We start from the raw sequence: 23,386 nt of genomic DNA, 5'->3' as shown, positions 1-23,386 counted from the left end.
ACCAGTATATGTACATTTGTTTAGCAGTTTGTTATGTTAATCTTTACGTAAGTAACGAAGCCAAATCAGTGGTCAGTATAACCCTTTGCTTAGACCCACAAAATATGTAATCTTAGTGGTATTTAACCACTTGTGTAGCTAGGCCAGGTCTGTAACGTGTCTTCAGAAATCTTGATGGCTACACTGATAGCTTCTGCCATAGTCAACTACAGAAACAGAAAGTAGCTTGGGCTTTATCTTGCAGCTCTGTTGGCATTTTGTGGTCAAAATGTCTTCTCAGCAAGCAGTTCCTTCCTTCCTCTCTGCATGCTTTGTTCATAAAATACACAGCAAAACATAATCATTCTTACAGATTTGGACGCAAAGTCTGTTCTCTGCTAGGTAACCCTTTGCTCTGGTATGTGGTTTGTACAAAGATGGGTTATAATCCAAAGAGCTGATAACACATGCCTATTTGAGTTCCTGAAGAAACAACACTGGAGGTGTTCCAGAATAAGGTGTAGACAAAGCTATTGCATGTAGAAAAAACAGTATTAAGGTAGAGAGAATGTGAGGGTATAAATATTTTTATCTATAACAGATATATATTTGTTTATAAATATATAGCTAAAGCTGCTTTCCCAGATGCCTTTTTTGTTATGAAAGGTGGAAGGATTGAGAAGATGATACTGTCTGAAAATGAACACTCACATCCTAGGGAAAAAGTAGCCAAATTCTATCATGAAACCCAGAACTGTCAAGGAAGGTGGAAATGGCTGACATAACCACCTGCAACTGCAACTTTAAAAGTCTTAGACTGATATGCTAACACTGTAAGGGATTTATATACTTTAATATCTGTGTGTTTTGTTTTCGTTTTTTTTTTGATGCTTTTTTGTTTATTTTCTCTTTCTTTCTCTCCCCCCCCCTCCCCCCCTTTTGTTTGTAGTCTGTTTTATTGTGCTTTTTATTTAATTACTGGGTATCTGAAAGACAATTTTCTGGCCCAAGCAGTACCTTTCTGATATTTTTTCCACCTGGTAATTAATTTCTGTACTTTTTTTTTTTTTCATTCTGTACTCAGAATCTGAGAATATATATTCATCTAGTTAAGAGGATATACATTTACGTTTTCCAGGGTTTAGAGATGAGTGGAGGCCATACTGTTGAATTTTATCCCTTATGACTACAGGCTGCCTTGAAAATTTTGAGGAAATGCTGAGTTTTCAATTTTTTTAAGGAATGATGAAAGTTTATATAAGCATGCAGGTAAGGATGGGACAAAGGTAAATACAAAAGTGGATTGTTAATCAGTTTAGATCAATCTAATTGAATTTAAATGACTTAAAATTTTTTAAATGAGCTTTTTGAATTTAAATGACTTGGGAATCTTTAATTGAGGGTTAACTCTGTAAAAAAGTTTATCTCTCCTGAGAGGTTGATATCTGATTTACTTTAGAGTTGTCTCTCTAAAAGGTTTTAATTATATCAATTTAATATTCAAGATAAGCCACTTCTCAGAATTGTGGGTAGTGATCAAAGCTGATAAAAAATATATCCTGAAAAATGAAGCTATAGACTAGAGAGAATCCAATGATTTATTTTAATAAAGGAAAACTTATAGCAATTGATACAGTAAAAATGTAGGCAATGTTTTAAGCCTAAATTCTAGATCATAAATACTGCATGTTTTTGTCATGAAATACTTTGAAGAATTAGGTATCAATGCCTACTACCACAGACAAATTCTGGGCATAACATTTCTCCTGTTTCTAAATGCTGCTTAAATCTTAATGCTCTTCCACGGAAGCTTTTCTTTCTTTTCCAGACTGCTTAAGGCTAGTACCTGCATGCCAGGGTAGCTGTTACAGTCAGCAGGTTTCCCCAAGGCCAAATTACTTTTTCTACAGAAAGAGAGAGGTGAAAAACCTGTTGAGTGTTGCTGATCTTACACCTTGAAATATTATTTCAGACTGTTTCAAACACTTTCAGAACAGTAGCATCTGGTTTTTGTAAATTGTGAATTTAGACATGGCCCTGAAAAAAAGAATAACTCAAATAGATGAAATCTGGAGAATAAGAGCTGAGTTGGAAAATACTAAGGAAAAATTCATGGACAGCCAGAACTTGCCTGTGGGGTCATGCCTGTTCTCTTTGTGGTGAAGAGAAAACTGCTTCCTTGTTAGAGTTGGTGCTTACCAACTCTAACAAGAGTTTGCTGTGTTCTTTCAGGACAGTTTGTTTGAAGGGCTGGATCTACTGTTGCAAACCATGTTATTGAGGATAAGTTGGGTTCTGAGTTGAAGAGGGCTTGAATGCATGGTTCGCATAGAATGCTCTAGACAGTCGTTTTTCCTTTCTTCCATTGCAGGTCTGTGTCTATGTTAAAACGATTTTGAGATTGGAAGATAAGGAAGTAGAAGTTCTGTTCCATAATTAATTGGTGCTAGTGTGGAAATAGGAAAGTTTTAGGTTCCAGCTGTGGTCTTGGACAACTCTTTCCCTGATATCCAAGTACTGTGGAATAAGAGTGTGTATAGATAAGTGGTTCATTTCTTAACTGTTCATCTTAATGTTTAACTACTAGGATTATGTGTTTTAAGTCTGTATTATTTGTGCTGAGACTTTGATTTTGCTATTTTCTTTATATAGGCTAAGATAAAAGGAAGGGTTTACTCTTTTTGAAATTATTGTATACAAACAATGAAAAAATAATACTGTTTATCTGACAGGGAGTCTTTCACAATTTTATTCAAGGTAATTGTGAGGTTCAGGTGAGGATTTTTTTTAATGTACTTTCTCTTTTCCATATGTTTGCAGTCTTAAAAAAAATCAGTTTAAAGTGAAGAAACTTGAAGAGGTGTCATGAGGAAACGGATATTTTCTATTGGCTGGTGGACACCAAATTCAATAGAGTTTTCTTGCTAGTGAGCATGCATGCAACCTGACTATTTCTACATGACTGTGTGGGGCAATATACGGAATGAAGTCATGTTATCCACAGGCAATGGCACTGATATTGAAGAATTTTTGATCAACATTAACCTTGCACAGTATCTTCCTAACTTTAAAAAATATGGCTATAACACTGTGACAGATTGTGTGGGAATCAATAACAGTGTGCTTCAGCAAATGGGAGTGTTGCCTACAGGACATCGCAGAAGGATTCTTAAACAGTTAGACAGTCTTTCAGAAATTCAAGGAAATTCTCTTTTCTGTGAAAATTTAAAATTCAAATTCAAAGGTTTGGAAGAGAAGCAGTATTCATCCTCAGATCAGGAGTCTCCTGTAAACAGTTCAAGTGTAGATCGGATGCCTGAAACATCATCAGAACAACTTAAAAAATCTTACGTCAATAAGGAAAGGCTTGAACTTGCAGAGCAGAACTCAATGGAGGCAAATGATGATAGCTTTACAAATTTGGATTTTTCTAGTTTATACCAGAATTCAGACAGCATACTAAAAGCTGTCAGTCAAAGTAGAAATATGAAGACGAATACTGAGCAAGATGCATCACTGACAGAAGCTGCTGCATACCATGCTGATGAGCACTTGACTGGCCCTTTATTGTTCCCTGATCCTCCTTCATTTGTTCATTCCTGTGAAACAAAATGCAAGGAAAATAAACAGAGGTTTGCAGATGAGGGTGATTTATATGACAGTAAACCAGATTCTCCATTCTATAAGTTTAAAGGAGAAATGATAGACAATGACTTATATGATTCCTGTACGCTGAACTGCATGAAAGTATTTCCAAGAGCAAGCCGATCTTTTATCTTAAGGCATCGACCTGTACCAGAAATTCCTGAATCAAGTAAAGTTCAAGCTTCATCAAGGTAATTGCTGTTCATTACTAATGAGAAATTACTGTCATGGTAGAACTTAAAGTTTGGAATTTCTTGATTTTTTTTTTTTCTTTATGTCTTTTTTTTTAAATACATGCTGTAAATACACGGGATCGGATATGAATGTTGCCAAATTAATTGAAGAAGGATTAAGCTTCAGTGTACTTTAAAAGCAAAAATGAGAGTGTAAAGGGAAATTTTAGAACAGTGTGTCCTTAAAACTGCCCCAATTTTCTCTGCAGCTACATATTAACAAAGAAAGGAGGCTTTATTGATTTAGATACAACTCAAAACCCTTATATAAAGCATAATCAAGAACTTCAAGATGGCTTTTGGGTTAATTTCTGAACTGGTAGTCATTTAATTGTTAACTTTGGAGAATGAAAGTAACCATTTATTCATATTATGTATTGGCTCTTGCTGGTGGTCTCATAACAGCAAAACCTTAGCTTTTAATGATATTTCTAGTATTAAAATATTTCTGAGACATTCCAGCAAGGGAAAACAGCAGTGGAAAAAGGAAGAAAAAAAAAAAAGATAATAGATGTGAAAGGTTTTTCAGCGTTTCTGGAACCTTTTAATTTATTTCTAAGTATTCAGGTGATGTGACTGTATTTTTCTTCCTTCAAAATGGTTGAGTTCATAATTTGAATTCAGAAATTACTGAGTGGCACTTATTTCTTGAAAAAGCATTAGTTGTAGCTCATCTGGGAAAAGTATGATAGAATGTTGAGAAAAATATCTGCTGTTGAGACTTAATTCAAGACCTATCTTAACAAAAATATAATTGTTGGAATGTTATAAATAATAGGCACTGAATATGTAGTCAATCGCAATACAATATTACAGTCTTTAAGCAAAAAATATCTCCACACAGGTTAATTTGTAATATATTTGGATCTATTAAGTAAGTTTTAGTTGTCATGCTGGTGACATTTGTCAAGTTGTCAAGTGTGTTAAACAGAGGAAAAATTACTGCAGAAGCATATGCAAAGTTTTGTTGGTGTGGCCATATCCAGATCATAGGTTGATTTTTTTTTTTTTTTTTTTAAATTTTTTTTGAACCACAAGCTATGGCTGGAAGGGACATGTCTAAGAATGTTTTGTATTTATCTTGAGTTTTTAATCTGCATATCTCAGCAGTTAGAAACATCATCGAGTTTATACATGCTCTAAATGCAGGGGTTTCCCAGCATTTATAAGTTTTTATATTACTGAATGATGTCAAAATTAATCTTGTAATACAATTGTTTGATCAGGTGAAGCGGCAAAGATTCTTTGCAACAATTAGTGATTTTTTTGGTGTGCCTTAAAAACTGCTTCATTGATGTCTTCTAAATTACAAAAACATTGTGCTCATTGAAACTTAAGTATACCTGTCTTTCAGTGAGGAGCAGATTTATGTTAATTTTTGTAGAGTGATTATCCCTACTTCATTTAATAAAGCTATTCATGCTGATACAAAATGGGATTCTTAACCTAAAAAATAATAACTACATACTAAAAGAGTACTCTCACTGTCTTTTGAGAAACAATCATCCAGTTAAGAGAATATGCTGTTTTTGTAGTCTTCCCACCATTGGAGTAAATCCTCCAATTCCCAGTCTGTTAGTGATTGGTATGTGACTGGGTCACTAACTTCATTAACCCACTATTTTGACTTGTGAGCTCCAGTATCTTTTCTTGGTCTTTATGCTCCAGTTACAGCAGTGTGGAAATCCTGAGGGACCTGAGTCTGTCTGCCAAAGATCGAGGCTAACATAACCAAACTTAAACTTTGCAGAAACATTCTTGATAACCTTGCTGACAACTTTTTCATAGGGGTGGAGAACTAATACAAAACTTTAAAATGGCATCATGCAAACATCTTTAAACTCAGGAAAGACTGTATCTTTCTCACAGAATTGCATAGACAAACAGCCTCAGCCAGCCTTATTGGCAGATGCTGGTGTAATCCTTATTATATTATATAAAGGCAGAGAAATCCTGCTGAAATCTGGGGAAGTCAGCATTTCCTTCTAGTCATTCATAGATATTAGTCATTAAATTTTATGCAAGGAGTACTTTTCTCATCACCTCCTGTGTGCCTTTAGCACAAAAAGTTCTTACAGTGGGTCTCCTTGTGCCCCATAGTAGGGCTCTGACTGTGTCATTTTTTATTACTACTGATGCACTTACCTCCCTTCCAATTTTATCTGCTTCTCTGTGCCTCACTTCTGCACCTGGCTTTTGCCTGTAACAAAGCAGGCTGGCATCTGGAAAGACACCATAGCATTTTAGAAGTTGAAAATACTCAAATTCTTATATGAATTATGGCACTACAGTGTGGCAGCACTGTAATAATGGGGGTGCAGAATTAAAAAAGAAAAAAGTGAGAATTACAATTTTTTCTTAATAGTGGAGTTATTGTACAGATTTTAGTACTGGTTTTTGTTGCTCAGTATTGATGTGTAGTTATACTAAATTATTTTCAGCTGGACTTTTCCTTATTGTATCATTATGAACTCTCTCTTGTTAGAGAATTATTAAAGATCAGCCAAAAGGTGTTTAAAACCACAAAGTGAAAAATTGAAAATAATTGAAGTATTGCAATGGATGGACCTAACCACTAATGTGTGTTTATGACAAGATTAAACGTAATTAGTTTTGAAATAGTTTTAGAGACTTTGGATAATGTGAACTAGCAGTCACTCCTCTGTGAAATAGTTACCATTGCATCATTCTGGGAAGCAATCAATGTTCAAACAAAAAGCTGAAGCAGACTTATAACATGGTAGATCTGATTTTTGTACAGAATGATATGCAGATAAAATTTAAGACTGATTAACTATACAAGTTTTTAGATTTTTTTCATGTCATCCATCTTTGTTACTTGTGTTGTGTGGTAGTGGCATTGTTCTGATTCTTTATTAAGAGAAGTAAGAAAAACAAGACCAAAATTCTGGACAGCATCCTGCATATGGGGGACAATATAATTAAGAAAAATAGATAATGGTGCTTGGCCTGAGCAGGCACCATTTTTTTTTTCTGCAGCTGGCAGATCCTATAGTTAGAATTTCTTGCTTGGTGCCGATACCCTTTAAACTCTTTCTTAACATACAAGTGGTCAAGATTGCTAATGAGGTGCAAGACTGGAGTTGTGTTCTACCACTACTATGTTCTGCCACACAAAATAAATGTTGTAGAAGACAGAAACTGGTCCCTCTTTTTTCCTGTGGTAAAGTGTCATTATTACTTTACCTCTGCTAGCAGTCTATGAACCCCAAAGGTTTAACACGGCCCGCTAGAGCAATTTTAATGTGTTTGCATTATGGGAGGGTTAGGTCTTGAGATAGAAGTGAAAACTTGTCTTGAATGAGTTTGAAAACAAAAGCTTCTTTCATTTAAAACACTCAGCAGATGAATGCCAAGTAAAGACTTTGAGGCACTGGCTGCATGTACTGACCTCCTTCCCTCACTTACTTGCAAGGTGACAGGAGTATATTGAATAAACCAGCTTGATGAAAAGTTCTGTGCAAAGTTTTAACTTTCCAGCCTTTCAGCATTTAGCAGGACCAGTCACTGCTTCATCACATCTTTTCATCCTGTTTATGCATAATATGGGGTGCTAGAGAACTGTGTGCAGCTTGAGCTGTATCTGGTACCTCTTAATATATGAAAACAGGGAGTCTCAATCACCTCAGCTGTAACAAAGTCAACACTGAATAATAATTGAAATTATTATCATTAATTACCTTTGAAAAATTGGTGCACTTTTTGATTGGCAGACTGCTTGCACCAACCTTCCATTAAAGAGCAAAATAGAGAATATCATCAATCTTGTTTGCGGTACTCAGTTTTTGAATTGAAAAAATTAAAGAGAACAGGTTTCACTTTCTGAAATGGCAAAGAAAAAGTCATAGATTGATACAGTTAATACAGCTATAAGATTTTTTTTTTCTATTTTTATAAGATTTTTTTTTAAATTTTTTCCTCCAACAGCTGTCTTCAGTATTTTTCTCTCTTTAAATCCAGATATTTATTTTGTACAACAACTAGCTTACTATTGTATTAATCATTCACAAATTATTATCATTTTATACCTTGTACTGTAGGGTTTTTATGACACATAATTTTTCAAGTAGATACTCAAAGTGAGCTCATTTAGTTTATTTTATATCTTCAGGCAGTTTTTAATTTATGTAAGTTAGAAATTTGCTTTCCAAAAATGACAGGTATTTTTGAATGCTGGGAAAAAACATATAGTTAGTTTTTCAGCAGGATTTTGTGCCATACATAAATGTAGGTGCATGATCAAAAAGAATACACAAGTCCTGAAAAGTATATGGATTTAAAAAAAAAAAAAAGTGTAAGGTACTTTGTGTGTGTGTGATTTTTTTTTTTTTTTTTTAAGCTGACTTGTTATTTTTCATTACCTGGTGAAATTATCCATCCACCCTGAAACTAAGCAAATGACTCACTGTTTTATACAAGGAAAGCCTCCATACTTTTAAAAGCTTTTCAAGTCAAAGCTGTTTATCTGTAAGTCTTAATTTAGTTTAATACTGCTAATACCCTTCAAAAGATACCAACCTACCAGCAAAAAATCTGATCTGTGTTGAAATGCATGAGGTTAGGTTTTGGTTTTTTTAAAGCATACTAAGTTCGTACAAATACATGAAATTAGTTTGCTAATGGAGATTCAAAAAGTGTAACTACATGAATTTTAGTAAAATGTATGATGAAACACAGACTTTTAAAGTATTTATTGTAATTATGACTCAGGACAGTAGGCAATTGTATATGAGAGCTAGGCCATGATCCATGATCACTGGGCCAAACTCACCCTGTGTTTTCTAAACCCATGATTTTAAAATGTAATCATTGGGGAACTTAGTTTATGTAACCTGGGTAACATTTGAAATGTCAAGTAACTTTGCATGGTGTGGCTTCTATCTTGAATTTAATCTAATAAAATTTTTGAGGCAGATTTAGGTGTGGAGTAAAAATCGTGTGAAATAGTAGTTCATGAATGCTTGCTTTCTGTCACAAAGAAGCATCATTTTGTAGTTAAGAGTGATTCAAGTTGGACTTCATGGAACAGTAGGTCTAAAGTTCTAAATGTAGCTTATCTTAAAATAATACAATTTCTCAATATGTTAAAAAAGGAAACAAAATTTAGGAGATTTATATTTTTAGTAGAAGACAATTGCCTTTGGCTTTAAAGGATGGAGGACCCACAAACTGTTACAAAAACCAATCAAGCTCTTACATGGCATTTATAAGCCTCAGAATATTCTGTAAGGATGCATGAGGACCTTCAGTATGCTTATTTTAAGCAGAGAAAATGAAACTAAGATGAAAAATTGCTAATTATGTTAATGGGGGAGTTCAGAGCTTGACTGAGAAGACCTTTAATCCAGAATACTGGACTAGTGAAGGTGGGTTAGATATTTTCTAATTCACATATTTTTCTTCCTGTGTTCTGATTATAAACCTGAAATATTAATAATAGCAATAATATTGCAATATACTTGCTGAAATTGCTGAAATACACGGGGCCAGCACACCACTAATAAAATGACTTTTCTGCTATGCATGGAGTTACCTTTTTACCTGTGTATAAATTGTGTAGGGGTTGTCACTGTCAGTTGCAATGTAATGCCATTTACCTCTTGGTTTTAAAACTTTGTGGGGAAAAATAATTCACCTTAGGAAAGTAAAATTTTGCAGTAATTTTTTTTTTTCCAGTGCTTGGGAGCATGTTTTGTCTGGATTCTCAGGCCCCTTATGGATTTAAAGTAGATTTTCATAGTACATTCTTTTTTAACTACAGTCATTGGTAATCATTGTGAAGGGAAGGGAAAGGTCGGGGATCAGGAATTTCTATTCTTTAACCAATCTCAATGTTTTTAAGGTCAATTCAGAACAAAAAAATAACCCCAAATTTGAGATGTCTGCTAGGATCAGAGAAGTATTCAATGTCATAAGGGGAGGAAAACATAATATTGTGTGACTAATTAATATTAGATTAATATTTATTTCAAAATAAATCAGAAAATTTCCCAAAATTTAAATCTATTGTTTCTATATTTGTATATAAATTTATTTGTTCAACTGCATGAAATGTTTTTGCTTATTTTCTGGGAAATTTCAATTAATGTTTTCATTCTGTGCTTTGTTTTGTTCAAGTTCCCTTCAGAGAAGAAGAAATATGGGCCTTGTAAATATTTCTTGCACTGGGAGGCAAACTTCACAAAACAGTGAGTTAAGCATGCTGATATTTACCTCTTGAATATTAAGGGGAAAAAAATTTGGACTGGTTGTCTAAAATAAGTATTACTTACCTATTTTAAGAAATATTGGGCATCTCAAAGATCTAGAAGAACTGATTTATGTGATAGCATAAATAGTATTTAATCAGTTCTGAATTTTTACTTATTTTTTGGTTACAACCAAATAAAGTAGAAATTAGAAAATCTACTCTTTAAGCACCATTTATTTTAATACACCTTTTTTTTTAGACTACTGTTTTAAGTTTCTAATATTAGATCCAGATTTTTTGAAGCAGAGTTAATTTCTTGGAAGAGATAAGGAGTGTATTCCTGACTAATGTTGCTTAATTTGTTTATAAGTGCTCATAGCTCCTGGAAAGAACACGAAATTTATTGTATTAAATAGTTTACTGAAGTGTTTTGAAATCTTGTACAGTCAGCTGGAAACTTCTGTCATATTCAAAAAATATGTCTTTTTTGAAGTTAGGTGTATTTATTTTAAGCATATACTTGGTGGCAAAATGAAGATAGTGCACAAAAGTGTTGTGTGGTGGTTTACTTTTGGTATTTTTTTTAAGTCAGAATAAAGAGTTTTGGAGTTATTGCTTGTTAGACTAGACAAGTTAAGTTTTTTTTTATTTCAACTTGATGCAGAGTAGGAAAGAAGACAATGCTTGTATGCAGGTTATATTCAAATTACATAATAATAATGATAATGTCTGTGGTGAAAATAAGGTATTTGGAGTTCACATAGAAATTGGACATTGTTTCTTGTTCCTCAAAGTTTTTTCTGGGAAGGACAGGGAAATTTCAAGCTGAAAAATCTGTCTCCCTGGCTGATTTTATTATGACTTTAGCAGAGCATTTAGTAGAGCACTGTGTGACTGTATCTATTTATTTATTTATTTGCTTTAAGATACTTTCCTGGAGGAAAAGCCATCCATTATCTCTCCATATGGGGAAACCTTTATTTGTGACAACGCTAAAGATGCTGAAGTAAGTTGAGACAGTTGAATGTATATAGTGTGTCTTCACTTTAATCTTCATGGTGGATATTTCATACTGGCCTTACTTATTTTTATTTTGTGCTCTTTTAGTTGCTGGTACTATTTCTGATATTTTGGGTATATGCAAAGGGTTTATGACATAAGTATATGAGGACTAATGACTTTTGTTAATCTCAAAATATAAAGTATATGTTCAACAATATTAGGAAGCTGCAGTGTGTGTTTTGGTTGTTTCTTTTTTTTCTTTTTTTTTTTTTTTTCTCTTTTTTTAAACCATGTAGGACAGATAACTGATTTTGTTTAACTCCATTGGCTAGAACTGCCGTATTTTGGTACAGTCCTTTGTGCATAATTGAGGGGAAGCTGTTGAAATTTGAAATGTTAGAATTTACTAAGAAGGCTAACAGTGGCTTTCTTCTCATCTGAGAATTGCAGATCAAGACTGGATATCTCTGCACAGACTTTTCCATATCCTGTGAAAGCAGCTTGTACATTAGGTTAGGTAATATGATGGTCACGTTTGGCCATGCCCTCTTTCAATTCCTGTATATGAAAGTTCTCAGGTCTTTTTAGTTCTTGCATGATATTTTTTCATGCATCTCCTAAACTTGCTATATTCCCAGAAAGTCACTTTTCTTTTAGGATTCTCTGAAGTGAACGTTTTTGTTGGGGTCAGTGGTTGATGATGTGAATGCCACACATGATATGTGGACAGACTTCTGAATCACGTGGAGGGAGATATGAGAGGTAAATTAGCTTAGTGAGGCATCTGCCAAATGCCATGAATTTCCAGCTCCTGCTTCTGTCTTAGCAAGAAGCAGACCAGAAATTGTTGATTCTGTGATTACTTACACTTTCCCCAGCCAGTTTCAAGCCACAGAACTAAAGATAACAGAAAATTCTTCTGGCCTGGTCTTCAATCTAATGTTTCATTTTTAAATTATTGTAAACTATTGACTAAAATAAAAACTACTCAAATGGATTTCTAGGGTTTTTCTTTCTCCCATTCTAATTTCTTTAGAATTGATCAATAAAAGTAAATGGTTCAAATTTTATCTTCTAATGAGAGTAGTTTTAAAGGAATAAAAGCAGTCTCTTTTTGATGTATACGTTGTTTTGGACTATGCTCTTTTGTTGTTATTGAGCTTTTAACACAGTACACATAAAATCATACCGTGTCTTTCCTACTTGTTCTTGTTATGTGCATGCAAAGCTAACTTTAGAGTATTCATTTTCTTTCCTTGAATGCAATGCCTTGTCTGTGCTAGTTATTGTTGTCTCTGCCAATCTCTTTAAAAATTCAAAATTTAACTTTGTTATAGTTGTTTCAATGGTCAAAGCTGATTTTCTAGAAAAAGTTTCTTAGCCTTCTTGTTACTTCTTAGCATTATTCTGTACATTTAATTGCAATGGTTGTTTATGAAAAAGCATACCCAGAAAGGTTGTTAGAACTCTTTCTTATCTCACAAAGGTACAAAGTACAAAAATACCATGCTGTTAAACTGGGTTAACGGCTTGAAACTAAATTGCTATTTTGCTGGTTGTAGAATCATGATTAATACAGTATATTGTGACATCCTTTACCTGATCTGAATATTTGGAGTTTAATATCACTTCCATGTATGTGAACAGTTTCTTGTGTTATGTTTATCACATGCCTGTTGGAAACTTCATAGCTGATTTTAGTTCCATTAGCACTTAATTGTGGACAAAGGTCATAAAGAAGAACTGTAAAACAAACATCTTGAGATACATTTCGCTTTCAGGTTTTTTTTTTTTTCAGTAGAAGAAAATATCCTAAGAACAAATAAGAATATTTAGATAACACTGTAAAGTATCTGAGATTTTAGATCTTGTTGCTGCTGCTTCATCTAAAGTCATGAGACTATAGTTTTTTCATATATATTAAAAGGTGTTAAGTTATACTTACTGACTGAAATTTTCTTTTAAGGGCTTGTAAGTTAGCCATCACCCTTCTTTCTGTTTCATTGGTGTAAAGAAAAAGCTTCTGTAGACTTTTATGAAGGGAGTGACTATAGCAATAGGTAATGAGTCACTACAGACTGGAAGTAAGTGAGCATGAGAGAACAGGGGAATGAAGGTTAATAAAGAAAATATGAGTTAGATTTGGGTCATGAAGAAAGATAAGTATAAAGAGAAACCTCTGAAGGGCAACCTGGAGATGGAACTGTTTTTTTTTTTTTTTTTTTTAATGCTGATTTAAAAGCAACACAAAAATCCACTCAAAACCACTCAAAAATCCAGGTATTTTAGTGACATTTTATTGTTGTGTCTAACGAAAAGAGTCAAGTATATTAGAATTCCTCCAGAGGAAGATTGAATTCTAGTGAGTTTAGGCCTTATAAGTGAAATACTAGCTTTATTTCTTGCAGTAGAAAGATTAAATTAAACATGCAATCTGAGCTCAGTAAATTGTGTGAACTTCTGGGTATTGGGACACTATGGAAGGCTGGCTGTGTTGCATTTAGTGAGAAAATGTTTTTTGTAATACCTCAGACACTTGAAGGAGGTGGGGATTTTGTCTTGTATTGAGTCTGAGCATCTTGCAGGATATTTCTGTAAACAGGACAATGCAAATACTTGGGTTTCATTTGTTTGAAAAAGATTTTTGTGAGTAAATAGAACTTCTTCATTTGTGGACTTTTACATTTTAAATACTACTGACAATAGAAATGCATTTCTTAGTTATTGCTTGGAAGTTATGTGGCTCTCTGAATTCACTCAAGTACTGAAGAGTATGGCGTGAGCACAAGCAGGACATCAAACTGTTGTTTTAATGGTTTGTGACAGGCAGGAAGAGGTACTACCATGTAGTTTCAGTGGGGATGGATTTGAATTGGATCCTGATAAGCAAATGAAGATAAAGAATACTGACTATTTTTACTCTGAAGATGTTTCATGCACCATGATATTTGCAAATTAACTACTGTGCAGAAGTGTGGCCATTTCCCCTTCTTTTGGGAGATTCCAGGCAATGCAGATACTTGATAAACAGTGGATAGATTGCTTTTGAGTTTTCTATTTAATTTGTTTACAAGGTATATTGATGCTTAGTTTTTTGTAGGGTTTCTTAGGTTGGATTTGTATGTGTGGGGAGTTTGTATATTATTTGGTTTTTTTTTTTTTTTTTTTTTTTTTTTTTAGCTAGCTCTTTAGCTGCAGCATAGTACTGTGATGTGTGGGTGGTTAGGTTTTGGTGGGTTTTTATTTTTATAATGGGTCTGGTTGGCAGAGGAAGACAGTTCACCTAGATTTATCCTAGCATCAGACTGATTTCTGCATTTTTGCTGCACATTTCCTCTGCTTTGCTTTGAACTATGTCTTTTTTTAGTCTTGCCTTCCCATGTTGCCAAGGTACAGTCCTCAAGTACAAGATTATGAGCTGCTACTCAGAAAACAAATGGCAGTGTTGTTGTTCAGCTTGGTTGCATACACATAAAACCTTAAATGAATTAATTAAAACACTTCTGTCAGAAAGCATAAAGATGTTAAATTTAGAGTTTTTTAAAGGAATAATGACATATTGAAAAGCTTAGGAGTGCAACATGATTGTCAGATTAAGTTTAGTAAGTGTCAAATGTAATGTTCACAAGCAGTGTTAACCTTGACATTTTGTACGCTGCAAGCAGTTTACAAAGCAGTGTGATAAAGAATTCTAAGAAAAAGTTAATAGATGAGCCTTTTAGGAAGAAGTTCTTAGCAAGAAACGACCCAAAAAACCCAATGAGATACATTGAGTATGTCTGGGTTCAGTGTTGCTTTAGGATTTTGAATTTGCCATTATTTTATCTTTAGTGTTCTGTGAAGGCTGTACATTTATTCCAAGAAGAAATTTTGTTATGAAAGATAGGCTAGCAGTGGCAAATCATAAATGGTACTTAACCTGCATATAAGAAGTGTCTCTTGAGCTTAAAAAATATTCAGTTGTTGTGGTTTAACTGGGTTCAGCTAGAGCAGCTGGTAACTAGAACACAGCTGCTTGCTCACTCCCACTGCAGTGAGAACTGGAAAACAGTTCTCTTAGATGGTGGAATAAGACCAGTTTTATAATTACTACAAAGCAAAATGTAATAATAATAATAATACTAATGCTGATAGGAACTCTAGTGGAAAGGAGAAAGCATGATGCTCTGTGCTATGGAAGATCCCTTTGGCCAGCTTGGATCAGCTGTCCTGGCCATGCACCCTCCTGGCTTCCTTTGCTTGATGGCAGAGCATGGGAAACTATAAAGTCCTTGACTTTGAGTAAGCTGTACCCAGCAACATCAGTGTGTTATCAACATTATTCTCATTCTCAAATGTAAAACATAGCCCTGTACAGCTGCTGGGAAGAAAATAGACTCTGTCCCTGCCAAAACCAGGATGTCAGTGGTTTCTTCAGAAAAATCAGATCAGTGGTATTTCTATATACTGAATCTCTTTATCTGATTTGTTTGTATCAGGTGTTTTAGGCCATGCTTAAATATTGAAAATAACATTTCTTAGAATACAAAGATCAGCTTCCAAGTGCATGTTTGAAAATGGGGGAAAGAACAGCATTGCTAGCTAGACTGTTTTTGTGAGATTTGTATCTACAGTAATTTAAACATCACTTACTCCTTCAGTACAAATGTTAGTTACAATCTATTTCTTTTCTAGGAACTTCATGGAAATGAATCCCTGGCTTGTGAAAATAAATTGGATCTAGGAATGAATGAAGAATATTCTTCCAAGAGTCTATGGTATTAAATAAGAATTACTGAGAAACTCAAAATGTAAAGAAGAAAATGTTATTTACTGATGTCACAAGTGAATCTCTGGCTCTGAGGGCACAACCATGACTGTATTTATTTTCTTCTGTTTGAGGCTTTACCCCATCCTGTATGAGGCAAACCTGGGAACTGTGGCTGTTCTGAGACTCTTTAAACTGTTACAGAATCTCTTGTCGATTTGGAGAGTGTCCCTGTTTACCCCAGATAGAATAAGGAAGACCAAGATCCATTTTTATATGTCTTGTAGCTGTGTCTGACTGCTGTCATAATTTACTTTGTCATTAAGAAAAAAACCAACCCATCCAAACAAGCACAAACTAAAACACATTCACCACTCCTGTCAGGAGACAGTGGCCAGTGGTTTGATGAAGTGGGAACTAATGTGCTTCTTAGTTTTCCAGTCTGCACCAGGTTCTGTTGAGGTGGGAGAGGGAAGAGACAGGTTATAATGCAAGCCATCAAAAGTATTCAAAAGAGCAGAGCTAGTTTTCTGAGGAAAGAGAATTTACTTTTAAATTTCTGTTCAGGCTTCCAAAGGAGTGTTATCATGGTACTACTCCTGTTGAATGGAAAAGGAGGATTCAAGATGGTCACAGTTATAAGATAGATTGTATTTAGCAGGTCTGTGGTTCACTGTGATTATACAAGTTATAAACATACTTACATCTTACCAGTATTTGTTCTAATTAATAATTTTATGTACTTGTGCATTATAGTAATACATTTTAAAAGTAAAATTCACTTTTCCTTTCCACTTACTTTAGTAATCAGAAAGAGAAGACAAAAGAATTTACAAAAAATGAATCCTTGTCTCAGGAACACCCATCGTTAACACCAGAAGAATCTGAAAGTGAATCTGTATATTCTACTGTGGAACAACATTCTTTGTCTTTAAAAAAAAAGAAAAATAAAACCAAAAGACACTCAGCATCTTGCAGTAAGATACAAAGTAGAGATTCTGATCACTTGGCCAGTGAGCAAATGAATTTTTGGCAATTTGGTGGAGATCGGACTTTGATTGGAAATGAATCAATAACACCATATGCTTGCTTTTATGGACCATCACTAAAGAAAGTTAAAGCAGGATGGCTGGATAAATTATCTCCTCAAGGGTATGGTATTTGCAGTGGTTTTTGTGTAATTGTGACAATGAATGTTTGCATGAGAGATATGAAGTTTGTATTTAGTCACTGCTTAGTATTTATAGTGGAAGGGGAAGGGAAAGGGAATTGTTTTCATTGAAAGACCAACAGGCTTTTGTGAATTTAAAACTTTTTAATGATGTTACCTATCCTAAAGTTTTTTTAGGAGATGTGTTCAGGAAAAATATTTTTCTTAAAATTGTTGATCTCTACTCATGAGCTATAGAGAAAAAAATATAGAAAGAAGTTGTGCTGGTATTTCCAGTTGCTACATTTTTGCCGATTTTTTGTGGGCTGCAAAGTAAGTGAAAACAAACTCTGATTTTGAAATATTACTTTACTAATTTGGCCATGGATTGTAATTTAATAATTAGTGTGACTGGAGGCCCTGTTGCTTTCTGTCTGTGTTACTTGAGCTTTGAGTTTAGAGTTCACCTGGGCTGAATTCCTCCTGTTTAATTTATTTTTGTGCCTAAAATTTGATGGTAGAAATCTGAGCTTAAGTCTTCAGATTTCAAATAATGAAGAGAAGGAACCACAATAGAAAATGAATTCTCTCTGTCACATTTGGGAGTTAAATGACAACAATAACAGCAACAACATATCTTATATTTGATTTGTTATAAGTTCTTTGTTTTATTTTAATTGATTTTTAAACTCCAGCTATCATTAGACTGTTTTTCACTAAAGAATGCTTCATTAGCAGATCTTCCATCATAAATAGTTGCTAACTCTGAAATTCTTCTAACCTCCTCCTTTTAAATTGTAGTTTTCAGTTTCCATTTTTCTTATGACTTATGTTCTTATGAATTCTGTGAATCCTTTTTTGTACTGAAAGTAGCACAGTTTTACTTTTTAAGTCTATTTCTGCTCTTCATTAGGACTTAGCATCTAGAAATTGAAACTGTTGTATTTGTTAGTGCTATAATACACCTACAGCACTTCTATTCAAGCCTTAGTAGATCTGCATTCTTTGTTCTCAGGGCTGTTCTTTGAGCTGTGCTGAAAGTTATTAAAGTGTTTTGCCTTTCCTTTGATTATTTGTTGCCATAATAATCCTTAGCAATATAATTCAGTGTATAATTTTTATTTTTAGTGAGACATTTATGTTATTAAATTGCTTTGGAATACAACTGTATTTGAACTCACTGGAAGAAACTCTGTTGTATAGCAATTTCCAATTTTTTCTTGCTCCTTTCTAGGGAATCTGATTTGACATTATATCTTTTTTTATTTTGGTTTTGTGTCAATACAGTGATGCATTGTTGAAGGTAATTAACAAGAAGGAATAATAGGTTTAATAAAATTCTTTTACCATCACAGAATTTCAATGTGCTCAAAACTATTTTCTTTCCTTTTTAAATTGTTTTGGAAGTTTCTTCCACATTTATGGATTGCCATTTACCAAAGAATAGTTATCCACAGAGTGTTTCCACATTTTTTTTTTTTTTTTAGAATTATTGGAGAGCTGCAGTTAGCTGTAACTTGTGTTTTACTTTACTTACAGGATTTTCTTTTAAACACTTTTGGCAGTTAACTAGCAGTGTGATGAGAAGTATAATTCTTGATTCCAGCTGGCTTGTCTTGCTCTATTTGAAGGGATAGAGCTGAAAACAAGTTACGAAAACTTCAAGAAAGTGATGCATGAGAATATATTATTTGGAAAAGATAAGGAGTTAACCACAAAATCAGTAGTGGTTAGTACTGAGTAAAAAAGTTGCATGGTCATTAGCCTTGTTCCAGTGACAGTCCAAAGCTACATTTCAAGGACTTTTTCTCAGGGGTGGTTCAGTGAATGATACATTTTTGTTTCTTTTACTTACAACACCATTTCTCAAACGTCTGAAGAATTAAAAAAACCCAACCAAAATTTTAAAATAATTTTTTTTCAAACTATTTTTTCAAACTCACTCTCATATTTTATTTCATTTTCCGTCAACAGAATATTTTCTTCTGCTCTTCACCTCCCATTCTTTTTATAAAGCTCCAATTTCCACCCAGCAGTTTGTGACTCTTTGGGGAAAATAATTTATACTGTTTTCTTAAATTGCTACAAATCATGTAATTAAAGTAAGGGCTCTCTTTTTTTTTTTTAGTTCACTATAATTATTTTTAGTTAATTCACTATAATTGAACAGTCTTTCAGTTTGGTCACATTGTATGTGGTACTTAGGTTCACTCGTCCCTGTATAATCTTGAAGTTTATTGACATTTTAATGCAAAGTAGATGATACATTGGCCTTTCCAGGTTATGAAAAATGATGATTTATTGTAGTCATATAATGCAAATTAATTAAGCCAGAGCTGCTATTTGATTAAAGTTTTGATAAGCTATCACAGTCTACTAATCCTAATGCAGAGCAATCATTTAAAAGGAAAGGAAATAATGTTGGGAAAATACATTAATGGGGTCTTGTTCTTGCTTAATTAACTTGTTTAATAGATTTTAGAACTGAGACATTTTTAGGTGATAACTAACAAGCTGTCAACATTTTTAGTGAGTGTAATGGACTACTTCAGGTTGATGTAAAAATATATTTTTAGAATGTCTTTATAGAGCATGAGTTAATGGCACAATGAAAGTTTTCCATTAATGAGGTCCAGTTGATAACACACATTGAAAATTAAATTTCATGTTGTACTTTTTGGGAGATGTAGTGTCCTGCTATTGTTTCATTGGCCAGAAGACAGAGTCTTGAGGAGATGTGTTGACATGGAATGACTGGAGGTACCATAGCCTGTAAACAGAGATGTCCTTTTCATAAGCACAACACTAAGATGGTCACTTGAGGTTCTTAGCTTTCATTTTTGGACAGTATCTTAATAGAGCTTGTGGCACTTAGTTATGCTCTATGTTCTGAATATTCATTTGAACAGAAAGCTAAACAAGATTTGACCTTTCTATAATTTGTGATTGAAACATTCTTAAAATCAGTGTTAGCTGTATATTAATTGTGTTAATTTTTGATTCACAGGAAACGTGTATTTCAGAAGCGCTGGGTTAAATTTGATGGAGAGAGCATTTCTTATTACAATAATGAAAAGGTAAGAGACGTTTTGGTCACGTTCAGAACAAAATGCATCTGTGTAATATGCAAAGTACTGTAATTAGAATCTGAATAATTAGAAATGAATATCCATCTTAGGTTAATTTTCAATTCTAAAATGCTAGGGTGAGATGTAATTAAGCATTTTAAGGTGTCCTTGTCTTCATGTATTCATCCTTTTGTTTCCTAGAAGGGCTTTTATTACTCACCTTTCTAGGTAGATAGCATCTGATTTTTTTTTTTTTTACTTTAGTGAGAAACTGACACTGATGCTGTTTTTATAACAGAACAGGATCGTGCTAAACACTTTTAAGAGATGTTATTTTGATGGTGTTTGCCATGTGTCTTGTCATGGGAACCTGACATAGTGGAGATTGTGAGAGCAAAATTAAAAGTAGCATGGAAGACCATTAAAAAAAAAAAAAATGAAACAACCCAAACATATACACTTGTCGACTCTTTGATTAATAATGTCTTTTTCCTGTTTGTCTTCTGTGCATAATTGCATGTCATGGAACTAGGTTAGGTTTGAATGGGAATGTTCAAAAACAGTACTACAGTGTGTAGGGCTGGTTTTGATTCTGTACCTGAGGACTGAATTTTGCTGAAACATTTGCAGGCTCATGAACTGCTTTGATTAAAGTAGCTCACTTCTTATATGTGATACAAAAATGCATTTGTAAATCATGGTTTTCAACAAAGTGTATATTCTTGTGGAATTCCATGTATTTGCCGTTCAGAGCACTACACAATTCTTTTTCTTTTGCTCTGTGGTTTACTAATTAATTTTTCCTCTTGGAAGTAGTGAAGATCTTCTTAGACTTAAAAGTGATAGATGATTGTACAATATGCATGTTAAGGGAAGTTAAGGTTCCCTTCCATGTGCATATGTGTTATTTTAAATGCTGGAAACCATTTCCTGTTGAAGATGCATATTACGTTAGGAAAATACAGTTTTAGGTAAAAGTTCTGAAACTATATGCTGATTGGTGGTAAGAGACCTATAGATGGCTTATGATGGGGAGAGGATGTAAGAACTGAAGTAGGATAAGACTCTTATCTTCTGAGGGGCTGGGGAACTAAGAAAAAGCTCAAAAATTATTTACATTGGTATTTCTGTTTACTGACTGCAAACTTAAAACAATCTGTTTTTACTTGCTTACTTCGCTTCACTTGCAGAAGACGTGATTTTGTAGGTGAAGGAACAATATAATAAGGTGAATAATGTTTGGATTACAGTGACAAAAAGTGGTACCCCTTTGCAGTATATTGATCCCACAGCTTCAGAGGAGCAGAAAAGCAGGGTTAATCATTAAGAAAGACTTGAAAAAATACTGCAATGGGATTTGCTTAACACTATCTGTAACATAATTAGGGAAAAGAAATGCTAATAAAGAACTTAGTCTTTTATCTACACTGGGAATTTTTTTTCCTTCCTTTTGAAAGTCACTGAAAATGTTGCTTGGAGGTCAGTTGTGCTAGAATAGCACTTGTTATGTGTCTGTTTGTCATAAGAGATTCCAGAAGTATTCCCTTCTGCTGAAATGAATGTTTAGAGTGTCACATGATATATAGGAAGCTACCAACTCTTCATCCTCTATTTAAAAGGTCTGTGTGGTAGGTTAGGCTATCAGCAGCTTGGCAAACACTTGTGTTGAAGCCTCTTTGTCTCACTTTTCCTGAAATCTGACTCCAAGCCTCACTCTGGGTATTGAAGGAAAAGCTGCTTGGTCTCTGTGTATACAGTTTGACCAAATCTGGGTGTCCGACTTGTTGACTTGGCGAGTCACAAAGGTGAAGAAATGTTGCATCTGAGAACTGCAAGGCCTGAAGCAAATTCTGGGAACTGAGGATTTGTTGAAACTCAAAATAGTTTGCAGATAGGAGGAAAACATAGTTAGGTACGAGTATTTCTTAGTGCCCAATGGGACTGTGCTGAATGAGCAGTGGTGTCACTCAAGAAAATGAGTTTTTGGTGCAGTGGTCTCTGCTGGATCACTATCTCCACATCTTGGGTGGTTATATTTCATGTAAGATGGATATCAGCCTTTTCCTACTGTTGCTTGTGTGTTGTTACCTTGACATTATAAACAACTATTTGCAGACCCATCAAGACCTGTGTGCACCTTGAGCTCCTTGCAAAGCTGTGCATGTCCCCCTTCCTACCTACATAGCTGGCCATTTATATATTTAAGTGGGGAAGTTGTTGTTTTAATTTTAGAACTTAATGGCAAGTTCTCTCTGTTCTAATCTGTGTTTGTCTTAGGACATTCCAACACAGACAAGCATGTTATACTTTTGGTTTCATGTATCAATTAAAAGTAGTTCTCATACTACTCTCTCAAGTATAGTTCTTTCAAGTATATCATACTAGATATTTTTCTTATTTATAAGTAGAGAAGGTTAGACTCAGTGGAATGGAACTGTTTATTTTACCCAGAAACACTACCAATATTAAATAGCTCTATTTGTCATTCAAATTAGGAGCTAGAGAGGAGTGAGGTTCTCAAGAAGGGGAAGTTTATTGCATGGCTAATGAAGAGTGAAATAACCAGAGACTATAGAGGGAAGACACAGAGACTATTATTCCTGAAAATGGCCATATCAGTGCTTCTTTGAATGATTTAAGCACCAATTTTCTACATCTTTTTCTAACCTTGCTTTAGTTGTGTATCAACTTCTACTTAATAGAGAGCTCTTCTTTACTTTGTATCTGCATACATGAAAAAAAGATTCAGCTTTTAACAAATAGCATCTGACCTAGGGAAAGTTTTGGATTGAATCGGTGTTGCTGTCATTTCTTGTGTGTTCCTTGTCCTGAGAAAGCTCTGAGTAATCAGAGCAACATCCCTTGTGGCTTTGTCTCAACAGAGTGTGGTTAACTGAGAAGGAGAAGGTAGAATTTGAGTTGCTTTTTCATCTACCCTATATGCACAAGTTTTGTTTCAAATTTCTTCCTGCTTTTCACAGAAATCTGATGTTTTACCATGCACTTTATAGTAAGGCAAAAACTGCTGGTTATGTTGAAGGTTTTTATTTAAAACAGCATCCCTGACAAATACATTAGTGATTTAGGAAAAAGATTTCACTCTTCAAGTGGAGAACTTCAGCATTTTCTTGTGTCACAGTATAAGTGAGCAAGAGCAAAATTCACTGCAAAACAGATGAATCACTGTCATTCCTGAAATAGGTCATACTTAATCAGTTGTGGAAGTAAAACCAAAGTAGTCCAAAATGGTATTTTCCAGGGTCCATTAGGTCGTCTCTGAATCACAACCATTAAGGAGTGATGTGGGGCTTTATTTGAAAATTAAAGTTTATGCTGAACCAGCCAATTTAA

General features: G+C 34.1%; 1 protein-coding gene across 1 annotated transcript in view; it reads left to right on the top strand.

Moving 5' to 3' along the window:
• The first annotated feature begins 2,417 nt into the window (after positions 1-2,417).
• The window catches only part of ARAP2 (ArfGAP with RhoGAP domain, ankyrin repeat and PH domain 2), a 109,656-nt gene continuing 88,687 nt past the window's right edge, over positions 2,418-23,386 (top strand). Inside the window, exons 1-7 of the mRNA XM_031504565.2 lie at positions 2,418-2,509; positions 2,800-3,815; positions 9,996-10,066; positions 10,995-11,074; positions 15,745-15,827; positions 16,622-16,969; positions 19,975-20,044. Coding sequence (XP_031360425.2) covers positions 2,917-3,815; positions 9,996-10,066; positions 10,995-11,074; positions 15,745-15,827; positions 16,622-16,969; positions 19,975-20,044 — 1,551 coding nt within the window. The 5' untranslated portion in view covers positions 2,418-2,509; positions 2,800-2,916. The remainder of the gene's footprint in view (positions 2,510-2,799; positions 3,816-9,995; positions 10,067-10,994; positions 11,075-15,744; positions 15,828-16,621; positions 16,970-19,974; positions 20,045-23,386) is intronic.

This window comes from Lonchura striata, chromosome 4 (genome assembly GCF_046129695.1).
Source record: "Lonchura striata isolate bLonStr1 chromosome 4, bLonStr1.mat, whole genome shotgun sequence".
Classification (NCBI taxonomy): Eukaryota; Metazoa; Chordata; class Aves; order Passeriformes; family Estrildidae; genus Lonchura; species Lonchura striata.
This window is presented reverse-complemented; position numbering and strand designations above follow the sequence as displayed.